General features: G+C 43.3%; 1 protein-coding gene and 1 long non-coding RNA gene across 3 annotated transcripts in view; one reads left to right on the top strand and one right to left on the bottom strand.

Annotated features, from left to right (window-relative positions):
- SRGAP1 (SLIT-ROBO Rho GTPase activating protein 1) overlaps positions 1–17,515 on the bottom strand; it is a 151,467-nt gene that overhangs the window by 67,823 nt on the left and 66,129 nt on the right. For both annotated transcript variants that reach the window (XM_035543927.2, XM_035543928.2), the window contains exons 2-3: positions 8,268–8,463; positions 5,481–5,643 (exon numbers count right to left, since the gene is read on the bottom strand). In XM_035543927.2, coding sequence (XP_035399820.1) covers positions 5,481–5,643; positions 8,268–8,463 — 359 coding nt within the window. The remainder of the gene's footprint in view (positions 1–5,480; positions 5,644–8,267; positions 8,464–17,515) is intronic.
- On the top strand, positions 4,317–8,469 carry LOC118246654 (uncharacterized). The gene is made up of 4 exons (XR_004778196.2): positions 4,317–5,058; positions 5,268–5,543; positions 6,523–6,611; positions 8,333–8,469. It is a non-coding gene; the product is annotated as an uncharacterized LOC118246654 (long non-coding RNA).

The raw sequence follows: 17,515 nt of genomic DNA, 5'->3' as shown, positions 1-17,515 counted from the left end.
TGCTTGATAAACTTAAAATTTTACTCCACATTAATACCCTTTCAGTGAAGTTGGTAAGAATTTTCCGTCCATTTTAGAAAGAGTGTAATTGGGCACCCAAAGTTTACTCATCTGGTTTTTTTTTATTAAAATTTTAGTCAGTCAGGTTGTTCCTGGAACTCTTTAGTGTCTGTATTTAGCACACACAATGCTACTATCAGCTGCATCATTTAGGGAAAATATTCTGTGACTGCTTCTTTTAAATGAGTCTGGTGCTGGTCCCCGGGGGAAGTGATATGCAAACCGTTGCTTAAAAGAAGCTTCCATGAACTGCTGTGACACTGACATAGCCAGTGTGTGACAGTAACATTCTGTCCCAGATTTGCCAGTTTATAGCAACAAATAGCTTTGCTATCCTTTTAAACCTCTAAACATTTAAGAAAATGATGTGAAAAGTCTCTCTCTATGCCACAATTTTTATAACTTCCAAACAGATTTGGCAAGTAGTCACAGTCCCTGTTAATAGCCAGATTATGGAACTAAAATATTTATTGTGCTTGGCTTCTCCAGCATCTTTTACTGTAAACACTGGAAGATATGTTCATCTTGCCTCGTTATGGTTTCTGTCCAAAGAAAATACATTTTTATAAATTATAAATATACAAATCTGTTTAAGGATTTTGTGGTTATGTGTTTATACAGTTGATTATTAATGCTGGGGTAACCAGAATCACTGCATGAAATGTTCTGCATAATACTTTTTCCTTCTGCTTGACATTTTTCCTTATTGCTTTATTCTTTAATTGTCCCCATGAGGCCATCTACCCCATCTGCCTGAAGAGACGTGCAAGCATGCAAGGTTTGAACTCTGCTACTTTCTGTTTGTAATTTTATGTGCAACAATAAGGCCAGGCATGAACAGCAATCTGTACTGCTTTTATATGCCAGCAACTGAAAAAAAGAAGAGCTTAAGTGCCTCCCTGATAGTATGAGGCCTGGCATAATACAATCAGGTAAATGCCTTAAAATCTCTGAACTAGATCCTATCCTTGTCCTGCGTTTAGTACATTTAAACAGAAGCTAGATCCTGACCCCTGTAAAGAAGAATGACAAATTGCTCCCAGGAGAACAAAAATAATGAGTATCCAAATATTAAGTGGACCAGCCTAGACAAGAAAGCCATGAACAGGTGTGTGAATACTATTTGTTTTCAGCATGTAAGCTGGAAGCTATAAAAATCTTTTCACCGCAATAACCCAAATGTTAAGACAGATGTAAATAAGCACACAAAGGAAGAACCAGAATGAGAAAGAATACTGCATGGGTCAGGAATAACAGAGAATGAGCCAAGGGAAGGCACAAAGACCAAGGGGCAGAGACATCCCTCATCACTACATTTCACATAGACCAACACTGGGTATCACACACATCTTTTTCAGAAGGCCTAGAGAAAGGGGTTGCTACATGTAGCAGGCGCGAGCAGGAAAGGGAACAAAACAATACTCTACGGCTAAGCATGGCCAGGAAATGAAGATATTGTTTGATATTTTAATTACCAGAAGTCCAGCTGGAGCCAGTCTTGGGATAGGATATAAAGAGTATATGTCCAGCAAATGTTCTCAATTCATGGAAAAGTTTAATCTGAGGACCTGTGTGGCCACCAGCTAGCTGAATAAAGCCGGTAATGGCTACCATTGAGAAGTAGAATGGGGAGTGTTGTCCTTGGGGGGCAGGAGGGAAGGGGGTGGGGGGGTGTGTGCAGAAAGAGCCAAGAAACTCAGAGCGACTTTGCTGTTGTCAACCTGCAACGTGTCTGTGAGCAAGAAAGAGGGTAATCCACCCTGAGGCACCTTCCTTTTCTGCAGCAGGCAACTTGGGGGTTTAGAGCAAAATGATGAAGACCTTATAGCTCTCTACAACTACCTGAAAGGAAGGTGTGGGAAGCTGGGGATTGGCTCTTCTCACAGGTAACTAGTGACAGGACTAGAGGGAATGGCCTCAGGTTGCGCCAGGGGAGGTTCAGGTTGGAAATGAGGAGACATTTCTTCTCAGAAAGAGCAGTCAGGCATTGGGACGGGTTGTCCAGGGAGGTGGTGGCGTCACCGTCCCTGGGGGTGTTCAAGGAAAGGTGGGACCTGGTGCTTAGGGACATGGTTCAGTGGGTGACATTGGTGGTAGGGGATGGTTGGACCAGATGATCTTGGAGGGCTTTTCCAACCTTAGTGATTCTATGAGATCATCTGTGAGCCGGATTTGGTGTAGTTACTCTCCAGACCTGGAAGGGGGACCTAAAGCACCTCCGAAGATGCAGAAGCTGCCGATGTTGCAGGACCAGGGAAGAACTAAAACAAGGTGGTAACAGGGATGCATAACACTATTAGGTTAATAAAGTGGTAGACATATAATTTACTAACTTAATTATTGAATACAGAGAAACTTTATTAGCTGGTATTTGGAAATTACTTAGAAAGACATTAAGTGCTCCTATGTGCAGTGCTATGAGAACAAATATTACATGGGTGTATTTCTGCTTTTGACCACAGACTGCAGTAAGGTATTGAGCACGCACCTGTCAGTCTTTATTTTTTAAAACTTCATATTTAAGATTTATGTTCTTATTCTCTACATTTATTACTTAGAGAGAGAGTACATATTTCAAAGAACACTGTGACCAGATTCCCATGTATGAGTATCTGCAGGATATTGTTTGTGTCTTATTTAATCTAAAATCTCTGAACAGTGAACAAATCCCATATGCTTTCATAGGGACAAAACCCACTGAGATTGATTAAAATTTTCTCTGACAGGATTTTATTCTAAACCCAGTCTTTTTAAAATGTAACCTACAGACAGTGACAGAAATTGGTTAAATATTCTACTCGACATTTACAGTTCTCCAACAACTTTCTTATCATTTTCTCTAGGGAGAACACAATTTTGAGGGAGGAGAGTGTTGGATGTCTCCTTTCTCATTCTAAGCCCATCTCCTATTTGCTCCTCTGACCTCTGCCTGCAAGGTGGACTGCAGTACAGGACACGTGCATTTTGCACCCCATCTCTCTCTGTTCCCCAGTGGATGCCCATTAAGCAGTCCTGAGATGTGAGGCATCTTGAGTTAGATTGCTCATTCACATCTGACAGAAATTATGGTTGAAGCTGCCCATTTGCACTAAACATAAATGTAGACAGCTTATGTTCTTCATGAATAAAACAAGACAATTTGCTAACAGCTTTATTTCCCGCACTGGTCTTGGTTTTCTTGCTGTCCAATGTGGCTCACCTCATTTTATATCTCCCCTCCCTTTTACCCAGAGCTGGAGCGTCATCATCATTCAGTTCTGCACCTGGGGACTAACAGCAAATACCTCACCTCGCAAGCACTCCGCAGCAAGCACTACGAGCAAGAGTTGTGTACACCATGAGTCAGTGGAAATACCATCATGCTCCAACAACTGTTAATTCCTGACAGAATGACATCCCAAAAATAAATGCTCAAAATTAATACTGGTGAACGACCACTGCCACATTGATGCTGCATGCTCATAAAGCTCATTTACACTACTCCACGGTGCCACATGTCTTCTAACCGTCCCCTTCACATCACAGGGTCTTGCTCAGGTCCCTTCATGCGTCCTTTAGGGAGCAAACTCAGCCTGTGCTCCAAGCTAACTAACAGCTGTTTGATGTGACAGTATCACACTGAGTGCTAACCAGATAACCCTTCCAAAAGGTAAGTATATGGTTGTTTAGGACCTAGGCTCCACTAATGTGACCTTTGGGTTATGCATACTCAATTTCCTTTCTCCTATTTCACCCGTAGAAGATCCAAACTAGGAATAAAATAACAAGAAAAGCTGTTTAGTCTTCTTCGATAAGCTATGCTAGAATGAGAAATTCTGAAACATTACACTTTCCTGGGCATGATCTGGAGGAAAGAGTGAAGTCTGTCAGGAAGATGTGACAGTGTGCCTCCTGTTAATGCACTGAATATTTTCACATATTTCCCTCTTTCTAAAACGTAGGCTGCAGCAATCCCCATTCAAAAATTATAGGTGAATAAAGAAGGAGATATACCTCTCCATGGAAAACTTTATCTAGATATTTTTGTACAGTACCTCTGGAGAGAAAGGAAGCAAAAGCAAAAATTTCTAGTGCTAAAGATCTGAACTACGGGCCAGTCTAATAATGCACATATAGCAAAAAAGAGATTTCTAAGAAACTAACATAAGCAACTGAGGAACTATTCCAGATTCATTACTGAAAATTTTCTACTGTTCCAAGAAGGTCTGAGACATCTCCACATAGACTGTACTTGAGCATCTTCAAATTGCTTTTCCTTTCATCTTTCCAACTTCCACAATGACCTTCCTTACTAGTAAGTTTAGTGGTTGGTGAACTACAGTTTCATGCATCAAACACATCGTACATGAATGACTCACTACTGATTGAAGAACTATAAATTTTGATCCTATTACTGTCACAGGTTTTAATGCACACCAATAAAACTGATTCCTGTTTTTACTCCTTTTCCTTCAACTACAACCCATGTGCAACAATGAGGATTCTTCTTCCCAGCCCATTGCTATCTGTCTAGGATTGTGGTCAGGTATACATGAGATCAGTTCCCTATTTTGAAGTATTAGCCTGCTACCCCTGCAGGAAATACCATCACATTTAGTCACATACTTTACTTTCTGTAACCTTTTGGAATTCTTTTTTGTACTAAGCGTGACGTTTGCCAACCAGCATCCCGCTGTGACTGACGGATATGCATTTATATTCTATTTTTGTTTCAGAAGTTTATAACAACAACGACTGCAAACACATTACATAGATCTCAAATTAAGGCTGCCTCAGAGTGCTTGCTTAGCCAAAGAGGGATTTATAAATTGTATGGGTAATGAAAACATGCAACAGACATGCAGAAGTACAAACATGTACAGAGATAATGCTTAATGATCTAGTAGAAGTAGTTATGATATCAAAAGCATATGTTCATATTTAATACTGGGAAAGAAAAGAAACTCCAGGAGAATCACAGCATATCCTAGAATCTTTATCCTATGGCACTGGTGCAAGGTAAACCCTTAATTTGGCTTGAATCAAAGTTTTTCTGATGACAGAGTTATAATGAAATACTGTTTTTACAAATATTTCATTAATTCAACGTGACTATTTTGGGATTCCTAAGAGAAAACTGTTTTCTTTCTGCATGGGTAGACAAATGTGTTTTTGAGAGAACAGGCTTTTTTCTTTGCCACTTAGATATTTGTGATTCATTTCTTAAGGTCACCAGCATACACAGCAAGTTCCCAAACATTTCAGCACTAAGGATTTGCTCTGTGAGAACAGTCATGAAGAATTTATAAGTGTGCTAAAACAGATTTTATGCTACGTGTGCTGAATCTTCTCCTCAAATGCCATTAAGACACATTCGCCTCCCTCATGCATCTGAGAGGCACTCCCCACTGGAGGAGGACTGACTGCAGGAGAGACATTACCTTCTTGAACATTCTGGTGGAGTCTTCGCTTATCTGCATGAAGCGCATGATCACATTGTTCAGGTAGATATCACTCAACGTTGCGTGGTCTTTGCTTTCCCTTCTCACTTGGTTCAGGAGTAAGTACCAGCAATTCACTGGTGATAAGAGGTTCTGGTCTTTCCTAAGGAGGAGAGAGACGTAAGTATCACATATAGAAATGGAAAAGTTACATAATTAACACAAACATCTCCCTGACATTTACACTTAGAGCTTTTTATGTAAAAATGACTGCTTCTGAACACTCAGTCTATCCATTCTTGGAATAACTCAGGTTAGGCAAGCTTCAGATGATTCGTTTAAGAAACATTTTACAAATCCGATGAGGCATAGATACAAAAATACAGAAAAAGCAGAAGAATTTAGGACACTAACTGCAAGCCAGCCGAGAGCTTAAAAATCTTGCCACAAAGCTTGCAGCTGCTTACAGATTCAAAAGGCCATGGATACAATATTAATATAGTAACGATATTTAATTTTTTGATATTAGAAATAAATAAGAACAGCAAGCACATTTGAAATCCTTCATAAGCAAAGTTGTAGGTGTGGCTGTTTCACAGTAATGGATTTGTATAACTGCTATAAAATTATAGCAAACACAAGCATACATATGTCACAAGCATACATATTCTGTGATCAGCATTCATAAATTCACAGCATTCATAAATACTCTGCTCCTGCCAGCCACAGATCGTTCAGTTACAAGACAAAGAGAAGGAAGGACATTTTCTATGATGGTACGGTTCTGAATTTCCTTTACAGAATTTTGTGTTGTAGACACAAGTGTTTAATGTTGCAAAAAGTGAAACCATGAACAACTTCTGATTTCTTTTACACAAAGCCATACAAAAATACATGTAGCTGAACAACTGTTTCACAGACAAAAAAAAAAAAGAAAACTATTATAAAATATACCTTTTGATTTTACTGAAAGTTTAATTTCAAGTTTGTCTTGAAACTGCACGGTCTAGAAACTTGCTACTCTTTCTCTTGTCTTGTGCAGGATTCTCATACAGTCAAAAGGATCAAGCATGTGGAGATAAAACAGCCAGAGGTGGCAGTGAATTGAGGGAGAAACTCCTCCAGCTCTTGGTAAATTGTTCTAATAATTAACTATTCTCACTGTTAACAATATGCTCTTTAATTCATCATCTGATTGTCTGGCTTTAGCTTTTACCCCCAGAATCAAAGCAACAATAGATGATTAACAGACAAAAGCTTTTTCTTGATCATTCCGTGGTGCAATGCTTTGCTATGAATCAGTAGTGTGTAAAGGAAACTTCCCCATTTGGTCTGAGAGGGACACCTTAACAGAGTTACTCATACCGACGAGCGTCAGGGTCTTCTCACACAGCTCAGATAGTGGAGGAATCCCTGCAGGGCCATGCCAATATAAGTTGGTCCTCACTGCCTTTGCATGTCTCAAAGCCAATCCTACAGAAGCATTCACCAGGCCATCCTGCCTGTTCTGGGCAGAACGATAGGAACGGCAAGAGGACCACCTGTTTAAGAGACTTTTGCTATGGTCTCCTCTCAAAACAATTGGACAGTTGCACAACAAAATCGAAGACAGGACTTCAGTCATGACCTCTTGCACATCCAGACTCTGCCAGTCTGGATTTAACACGTTTAAGAATGAGAAAAGATGTTTGTATGCACAAGGCAGAAGGATTCTGACACAAGCTGAATGAAAGCCTGGGCTCCCTCTGAAGCAGAGACACATGCACACCTTGGTTATTGCAGAGAATCACCGAGTTGCTTAACTGAATCTTAAGAAATATATAGCACTGTTCTTTGAACTGTGCAAGTTGTATCTGCAAGTTGTATCTGAATTAACCTTTTCTTTTTTGGGTGTGTTTGGAAAAGACTTTTGTCCCAAAACAAAAAATCTGTCTGTGTATCTATAGCACAGTACTAGTTGGGCAGTGGAAAAAAGTACTTATTTTTCAGCTTTAAAAATACAAAATATTGTTTTATACCCCTAAGCGTAACAGGGCCAGACAGATGCATTCATTCATCAGCTCAAGTCAGGAAAATAACCAGATGACACTATGCCAGCAAGGAATGCATTTGACATGCTTTATAAAACACGCTGTACACACTTTTTGACAAATACTACCTGACCACTTCTGTTCAGTACAGAAGTTACCATGCCATCAAGGGGATATATTAGCTTGTAAGCAAGACGTAACATTCACATCTTTTTCATTTCCAGGAAAAAGAGTGACCAAGAGGCACCAGAAGTTCATATGCAACAACAAATCAAAATAGCTTTCTTTCTCAATACCTTTTTTGCCAATATTCCTGTCCTTTTTTTGCCTTTGTGATGGTGATTGACCTTTATTTAGACACTTTCAAACCCGTCAGCCACACTGCAATAGATCAGCCCACACCCTTCAAGCAATTTTGGGGCCCTGCTTCTCTTGATACTGAGTGAATTTGGATGTTTAAAGTCAATAGCGGTAGGTGAGGGATCATATTTGTGCAACTTACCTTTTAAGAAACCGAAATAATTTCTAAGAAGTTTACGTGAATAACTGCAGTGGTCCAAATCTACAAAACAGTATTTAGGCACCCAGGTACCTTTAGCTGCAATGAGAACAGCTATGCTGCTAAGCAGGAGTGAGAATTTTAAACATGCTTTTGACCTGGGTGCAACTTAACAATACTCGAAAACAGCAGAAGCAATGCGTGGGGTAGCACAGGAATGGCAGACATGGGGATGAGAGGGAAGGAAATATCTCTTACTTGTACTGCTGATGGTCTTTTGTACTTCTTGTTTTTGCCATGAACCTTTCTGCCAATTTTTCCAGGTTTCGGGAATACTCCATCTCTATTTCCGACTTCTTGCGGAAGAAATCCTGCAGATCCTGAAGGAGCTGCACTCTCATTTCAGTCTGCTGCTCCAGGCATTTCTGCTGCTCTATGAGTTGAGCTCGGATCTCTAATAAAAGAAGAACATGCCATACGAGTCAGTGAAAACAAACGAGAACTGAGCATTATCAATTAAAATCAAATGTTCCAGAGTACTTCAGCCTCTGCAGCTACACCAGCTGCACCTGAATTTCAGGTCTTGTGGTGGGATGCAGCGGTGGAAGCTCTCACTTGTGCCACGGCACACATATGCACAGCGGTGCACTGTCCTCCCGCCCGCTGCCTTTCTCTCACAAATGGCTGTGGCAAGGAAAGGGCTCAGGACTCTGCTGGGCTCATGTAAGCAGATCTGCCTCTCCTTTCCTCTCCCATCCTCTTCCCAGCCTCTGGCACTAGCAAAGCATCTGGCTCGGAGCAATCTGCTTGTGGGGGGTGGTGTTCAACTGTTTGGGCAGCAGCTCCTTCTGCTACCCTGAAAAATGTCAGGCTAAGCGTGCACCCTTTGGGCTGGGATCAGCTTACTGCCAGGTGGACCATGCCAGCTCATATCATCATGTACACCACGGAAACTACCTTGCAATAAATTCTGCAGGCATTATCCACCATAACTGTGCGCAGATGAGCTTTCTCATCTGCCTCATCTACACCAGAGGGAGAACTGGCATATTACACACGAATTCACCAATACTCTACAGTGAACTCAGAGGAAAAAGTGTACGTGTATTTAGAAGCTGCTATCTGAAAACGCATACAAGGTTCCAGAGATTGTGGTATATTTATTAATGTAAAACCAAATTAGTCAATTTAGAAGAGGATGTATGTTCACAATGATAGTCTGGAGTAACAGGGAGAAGCCTCCAGATTTCTTACCACTGTACTGCATGCTGTTTGCCATATGTACAATTACTATGTGGCAGGGCTTCTTTTCAAGGTCTGTTTTTTAGCACTTTTATTTCTTTAGTGCTACACAGATAATCACATTCTGCAAACGCTTAGCCTAAAAACATCCCTCTGGTTCTTTTGAGAGACTGGTTCATTAGAGTTGTTTTCAGCTGCCCATGCACATTGTAATCCAATATTGTGGAGTAAACAGGAGTAAACATTTTGCAACCATAATATATATAATTACATACATAATATATATATTTAAAATGGTTTAACACTGTAACAGGTACTTACTGATAACAAAATAATATGCCAGAAGTGAAGTTATGTAAAAGCAAAATTGTTGTGGATGTTTACTTGGTCACAGAATCACAGCGATTAGAAAAGACCCTGAACAGCATTAAGTCCAGCCATCACCTAACACTACCAAATCCCATCAGTAAAACATGTCCCTAAATGCCACATCCACACGTCTCTTAAATACCTCCACGAATGGAGACTCCGCCACTTCCCCGGGCAGCTCATTCCAGTGCTGTCTGTGAAGTCTTCCAGACATCTAATCTAAACCTGCCCTGGCACAACCCGAGGCTGTTTCCTCATATCCTAAGGCCATTTCCTCATGTCCTGATGATGTAACCATGCTGTGGGTAAAAAGACATTGGAAATCTTAAGATGCCTCACTGGGCCGAAGTAGGAAATCTCTCTAAAAACCACTGCTAACATCACAGGGAACTGCAAACCAGCAAGCGGTAACAACACTGCAAAATCTTATCCGAGGCACCTAGGAACTAATGCATCCTCACTTATCTTAGAGCAGGTATGAAGGCAGAGATCCGCCCTGCTGGGATTCAAACATGTCTGTTGAAATAAGGTAGGATGAGCACAGAAAGCTGTTAAGTCAATATATTTACTGGAGGAGGGAGATACTGCAGTGTTTTCCTCCAAATCTCCTTTGAGCTACCATCTGCTGTGTTAATCATTGATGAGACCATCCATTTTTATCCTCCGGGAGGTGAACCAAAGAATTCATGGGTTGGTTTTCATTTCATTTCACATCAGCTTGCTGGAAAAGGACCGTGCCTCCAGCAAGGCTGAGCCACCGTAATACAACACTGTATCAATGACATTTGTGTATATAGAGAAGAAATTTACAATGGAGCTGGAAGGTTATTAACAGGGAAAAAAAAAAAAAAAGAAAAAAATGACTTTTTTTGGGCATCCAGTACTTGTTAATATTGTAATCATGGAAAATTCCTGCTTATAGGAAATCAGTTGTACAGATTCACTGACCAGAAGCAGGACTTCTGACTAAGACCATACCCACAGATGTCCCTGTACTTTGGCCATCTCCCATTGCCACTACAGATTTCCCACCAGTGACCTCAAAGGCAGAGCTCTGTACAGAGCAGCTACGTTCTCATTTTGTTGTAGGACAGTGGATGTTGCTGCTGTAATTCTTCCTTTTAGGCAGGCTTTTACCATAGCAACAGCAAAGAGAAAGATTATAGAAAAATGAGTATATGAAGAGAGATGCAAAAAACAATGACCAAGGGATGACAGACACAGTGTGAGGACCTACACCAGCTGTCCGACACTGCATTTCCAGTAGATAGCGGTGGCTTCCTTCAACCTTGCATATTCAAAACCAAAATTGGAGCACGCCTGTTGGAAGCTGACAGTGGCTGGTGGTCTCCAGGCTCTGGGTAAGGCGGGATGTTAGTGGGACTGCAGCTTCATGAAGGAAGTCTCACCATTTCTGGCTTTTTGAATCTCAGCAAGGAGAAACAACGTGCTGCTTCCCAAAGGCTGTGCCCCTGGCCTCCAGCTAGAGGAGAGAAGGGAGATGCACGTCCTGTTCATGCCAGCAGACCAGTCTGTTCGGAAGGTGCTCTGGCACAGCAGATCTCCCTCTAGCCCTTCGTGTCCCAATCCTACTCTTTTTAATTCTACTTTTACTAATAATGTGTGCGGTGCCACATTGGCAGGCTGGGGAGATGGCAATGAACGAGACAACAGATTAGCAAATGTTGTGATTTTTACTTGCTGGTAAGAGACAACTGTGGATTAAAAAAAAAAAAAAAAAAAAGAAGAAAGGAAAGAAAAAACCAACAAACATCGGCATAACAGCCAGCCAGCGTGAGTGGCTGCGCATCATGAGATCCCAAGCAAGTGGCCAAGCACTGCTAAGGAGCATAGGCTGTCCATTACCTCCTGTTACGGAAAAACTCACCAAGGCAACGCTCCCGTCTTTAACCAACCCACACGTGCGTCCCTAGAGCTGGGAAGGGCTGCAGGGAATATCACTGCGCCGTGTTCAATGAGAGGGTGCCAAGTTAAAAGGAGCAGAGCCCAGCCTCTCGAGGGACACAGCCAGGTGCGGCAGGCAGCAGCGGCGTGCCTGTCCTTCCCCTGTTTTGCTGGCACACTCAAATTCAAAGCCGAACTGGCACCGGCTGTAAGGGACGATGACATTGTCCTACTCGGCTCTGCGGGGTGGCTGACGTGAAATGATTGCCAGGGTGCTTTGTGCCAGGAACGGACACATTTAAATGGTGGGCAGATTAACACCTTCTCCTCCACACTGCGACTTTGAGCCATAAACACCGCTGTTCTGGCCAAGCCCTGGTTCAAAGGGAATCCCATCCCTTTACACTGCAGCTAAAACAGACTGAGTTCCCATCAAGCGAAAGCCCCCAACCTTTCTCCAAGATTTGCACACACAACCAAATCGAGGAAGCAGTTAATGAGACCATAATTAAATCAATAACCTCTGGGTAAAGTTTTATGCTAAAGATTTCCATATTGAAACTCATTTCAGAATTATTCCCTGATCTACACCACTCTCCAGAATTAAAGCATTAAGAAGAAATACAGTTTTGTTTGTGGCAGCCTTCAAGATATACCTTTAACCTTTCAACACTTTTTATTTTCTTCTGAGCTTAGGTTAAGGGGGTGCACTACAGAAAGCAAAAGGAGACGAGATTATAGCTCTTTTTGGGAGAGGTGAAGAGTAGACGAAACTGAACTACAATCATCACCCTAATCTGAAGCAGAAATACACTCACCAAGGTTACCCTCTTTGTACACAGTACAGCATTACAAATGATGACTTACACAGCACTGCAGCAACACACCAAATCACCCTGTGGCTAACCAGTAAGAGGCCAGTGCCCCATCTGAAGGCACCTGCCGTGAAATACACTGCGATGCGGCGCACCGCGATCATGCTGGCCACATGTCAGCAAGGAACTGAACTCGCCACCTTCCCCTCCACCTGTGCCCAAGTACCAGGCTCAAACACCCTGGAAAGCCATGGGCAAGCCTCTCCTGACCTCAGAAGGCGAGCAGATGGACACCTTGTAGATATCTAGTGTTTTCTACTTAACTCTAAATTAAACTTGAAATTATTTTCTAATTAACTCTAACTTTATCCCCACCCAGCTGGCAGACCGTCACTGCGTGTGAAGACACTGGCATCCCTCGCCAGGCAACGCTACAGAGCCCATGCAGTCAGGCAGGCTCCAGCCATGCTGTGCTGGGCTGTGCCCAGTCTCATCAGCCCTCCGACACCTTCCAGACCACCATGAACCCTCATCAGCAAACTATCAACCGAAACAATGCTAATGAATGATGTGTAGTGCTGTTACATGGCTGCTGGGGTACGCTTTCCACCAGAACCACCCCGAGAGCTGTTCCAGCCTGCCACCCTTGACTCCCGTCTCGGTGGAGGTAACTTTTGTGCCTGCAGAACAGCCCCGGCACAGATTTTGCTGTTTGCTCCAAAGCCTGGAAAGTGCCGTGGAACCAGGCCCTGTTCACCCCCGGGGCTGCTGGCAGGCAGCGGCACTGCGCGTCTCCCACCTGCTGCCTCGGCCCGCCCGGCGAGGAGCTGTACGTACCTCATGGTTACAACACGCAGACGCATCCCTCCAGCAGTATTACTGGATAATGATGCGGACAGCCCCAGGGCCCCATCCTGCTAACAATTAGAAAAGCAAGCAGCTCATCAAAAATTATTTAAGAGTACAAATCTCACAAGGCATATTTATGTTTGCAGGTCTTCATCTGCTTGGTTACTTCAGACAAAGTCATATCACCTACCCATCTTTCTTTAAATATCCCATTCACACACAAAAAAATATAGCTGTAACACATACAGAAATGTCTTATCTAAAGCACAAAGGACAACATACAGTGTTTCAGACTTCGTATTTCCAAACCATCACACCTTAGTCACTTTTTTACACCAGTAAGCTATTGATACACATATTCCTCATTCTTACATTTATGATATCCAGATTGTGTTTCAGAGGAAAAGTTTCAGAGCTTAAATTCAGTCTAGATATCATCTGGTGACTGGCATGTGTTTGTAATTACGTAGATATTGGAGCCTTATCATCTTGCAGTTCCTCCTTAAAGACACAATCTTACATGATTCCCACAGTGCCTCGGCTTTTTCATGTGAGAATGGCACGTCTGAGTTTGATGTAGCCAGGATGCTACATCAAGGGACCGATCTTTCCAGTTCATTCTCATCTTCTGCTTTCGTGAGGACCTGCCTTTGGCTTCTCTATCAAGATGAGCAGAGCTTTGGTCTAGCTGAACACAGCTGGCCAACAGCTGCATCAGTGCAGACATTCCTTGTTCCTGTGAAAGCACAATCAGACAACTTGGTTTACAGAGCCAGTTTTTCCCATGTTTAGATATTCTTAGGAAAGCACTTAGCTGCAGCTGGCCAGGTACACTGTCAGCAGAGAAACAGCAGCAGCAGCCACTGAAAGGCCCTGGAAGCTCCCCTGTGCACAGTTAGGTTCAAGTCACCCCTAGGATCAGCACTCCCAAGCCTGCCTGCAATGTCATCCTCTCTCACAACAGACAAGAAGATAAAGATTATAAGAGTTATCAGCCCTGGGGTGGATCCTCTGGCCCAGGAGCTGATTCTCCTCCAGAAGACAGGGAGCCTAAAGGTACTCATGCTGGACAAGTTTTTATTTCTCAGAGCCGTGACTAGAAAGCTGTCATAGTGGTTCTGTGACAAATCATGAGGAAAGCTGTATGGTCGGCAGGGAGCCTGGCTCCTGCTCTGCTCCAGGTCCTTACTGCCATCTTCTAGGACCACAAGCACTTCCAAAGCCAGGAAATCCCAAGTGCCTGACAGCCACTGAGAGGTGCTGGGGTGAGGATCTCACAGGCTGCTGCAGAAATCCATTTAAATAGATCATGAGCCTGTTCCACAACATTAACTTTCTATGACAGAGAGTGAAAATCACTTCCTTATCTTCAACATGTACGCAATAAATGTGGCTGCATAGATGGTGATGCCCTGGAGCTTTTGAAGGCAGGATTTTTGGGGACTTTCTTCTACTCCCTAGCTGACTTCACTTAGGACACTCAGTATATGGCTTATGCATGCTTCCACTTAAAATGAAATCTCTCCAACACACACCCCAGCTGTAAATTTATTGTTTGGCTACGTGCCATTTCCCAGAGAATCCATTTCAGTCTTTTTGTGTGCTCGCGGGTTTTTAGGGATGTGTCTGAGGTTGCCTTCTACTGAACACAGCTCCAGGCTGTAGGAGCCTGCGGACGTGGGGAGTGAGAGCCATGCCTGGCATCTGAAGGGCTGCACAAAGGGTCAGGACTGAAGTCCCTGTTGACATCTGTGTTCCCGTCCCCTGTAAAACTAATTCATTCAAGCACTTCAGTATGCTTTCAGATAAGAATAGTCCTTGTGTGGTCATTAGCAGGATTGCTGCTGTAGAAACCATTTTCACAACACACACAATTGCTTACAGATCCTTTTGGATATCATGCTGAAACAAAGCACAGAGGAAGAATGGATTTTCTCCTTGCTGCAACTGCAATCTTTAGGCAACATATTCAAGCAAATACGGCCCAGGTTCTGCTTACTGCGGCCACAGATGGAGCAGCAACATGCCCTCAACCAGATTCACACAACTGGGGGATCCCAGTGGATGTGATCCAAAAGGGGTGGCTGCATTTGGGCACCTTCCACGTTCCAGTTCCCCTTGGAATGAGAAGACACATCTGGAAGAGCCACGAAAGCCCCTAGACGTAGCTGAAGAAACTTCTCTTCTTGTTGTTCTTGGAATAACGCCCTCCTGCTATTCACAGCCACAGCTGCTGGTCACTTGGCTGCCTACAGCCGGAGCCTGAATGGAGGGCAGCCCGCCAGCTCACGGCTTGGCTGGGTGCTTCTGCCCCGGCGCTGCTGCCAAATGGCCATGGGTTGAAGCAGGCAGGCTGCCTGCACCACCTCTCGAGTGCCACTGCTTCGGCAGCAGCTGCTCCTTTGCGCCTGTAGCAAGGCTCTGGCACCGCAGCCTACCCAAACTCGAGCGCGGCCTACGTCGTCCGTCTCATCGCTGTCTGGCCATAGCTGGGACTCTAGGAACAAAAGCTCTGATCCTTGTTTTGCTCGACAGTGAAAGCCCAGCTCATCCCAAAACACTGCCATTTAGAAAAGAGAGCAAAGCACAAGACATCTCACTGGCCTCAGAGGCCCGGTGCTGGGCCCCTCAGCAGCCTCCCGCGGCCCGTGCCTCCCCGCTGTCCGGCCTTCCCCCTCCAGACAAATAAATCAGCTCCGCAAACCATAAGCACGCAGGAGAGTGAAGGGTCCACGTCAAACAAGCCCCAAAACACAGTTCGGAAGAACACAACAAACCAGAAGCTACCCCAACCACGGCATTCACAGCAAAGGCCTGCAACATTAGAAAGGAAAGGGAAAAAAAAAAAGTGAGAGAGAGACAGACAAGGAGTCTGCGGGCATCTTTGTCTGCCAAGCAGACAGGCTATCAGGCAGTAGGTGTCTAAAAACCCATTTAGGCCATCTAAACTGTCAAGATCTGTGTGACAACTCATTTTGATGGTTCCAAAGGGTTTCAACCATCCAGGTTCTTTTTTTTATTTTTTTAACGCTTCTTAAAGTTACCACGAAACTTTCCCTGCAGACTTAAATTTTGGGCACATGAGAATATTAAAGGAAAGCTCAATCTGCCCAAATCTTTCTCCTTTCCTTATAGTGAGGTATCTGCCAGCAGAATAAAAAAATGATTCATGACTTTCCTTTCAATAATTCTTTGCAGCAATGTCTGGAACTCTGGATTGACAAGGGCACTCTACAAGAAAAAAACAACACCATACCCCTTCCTGTCCACAGATTTCTATAGGTCTATTATTTAATTTGGTTATTATAGGCTGCTGTGATTGCTCTAATCAGTAGATGAAATGTATCCTTCCTTCTGCTTATTTTCTCTGTACAGAAAGTTCTCTCTTTACAGAACACAGACTCTCTCTCAACTATTCAAACAGAATTCATTCATTATACTATATTCTTGTTACATACTTGCTCTTCTGTGTTTAGATTGCAAATTCTACACTTTAACTAGCATCCAGGGAATGTTATTTCAGCTATGCCACTTCATAAAGTGGACAAAAGAACCCCTTTATTCCTAGAGCTTTAAAAGCTGTTTTAGTGTCAACTGATGGTCAACTCACGTCTCCCAGAAAATTCACGTCAGCAAAAGATCATGGCTTCTAAGCTAAATTCTGACCTCCCTGAAATCAACAGAGTTTTGCTACTAACTTTTCTCATGCCGAGATTACTATCTACCTCTTTGCTTGAATTTACAAGAAGCGCACACTCACCTAACAGGCATACTGCTGTCAAAGAAGGCAGTCCTTTTCCTCTTTTTCATCCTGGCTACACAAACCTTCCCGATCATCGTGCCTCAGTACTGGCACTTCTGCAGACACAACTGCCCCATGGGGAGAAAAGAAATGTCTTCTGCCAGCTATATAATACTAATACTCCAGAGGTTTTGTCAGACCAAGGAAAAGAAAGGAAGGTGTAGCTCAGTCCACTCATGTCAGTGCCACTACTGATAAGCCTCACTGTCTTTCAAACCCTTGCCAAAAGTTGGTAGCTGCAGCAAAGTTTGGTTCCCAGCAGTTTACATTGAGGAATGAAATACTGAGTTCCCCACCAGGCTTGTCAGGAGCAGGCAGGAACTCTGGAGAGGCTGATCTGAATCTTGCAGGAATGAACCAATTCCCACATTAAACTTGCCACAGACAATTGGAAACTCTGTCTGTAGTAATTAACAATTCCTAACAACCACCACGACGTGGTCTTGGCACACTGACACCAGTGCCACAGGACTGGGACTGCGAGATAAACTCAGCCTTACAAGTGGGATGCTGCTGCTTCAGGG

The sequence above is a fragment of the Cygnus atratus genome, chromosome 1 (assembly GCF_013377495.2).
Source record: "Cygnus atratus isolate AKBS03 ecotype Queensland, Australia chromosome 1, CAtr_DNAZoo_HiC_assembly, whole genome shotgun sequence".
NCBI lineage: Eukaryota > Metazoa > Chordata > Aves > Anseriformes > Anatidae > Cygnus > Cygnus atratus.
Note: the sequence above shows the minus strand (reverse complement) of the source record. Positions and strands in the feature narration are given on the sequence as shown.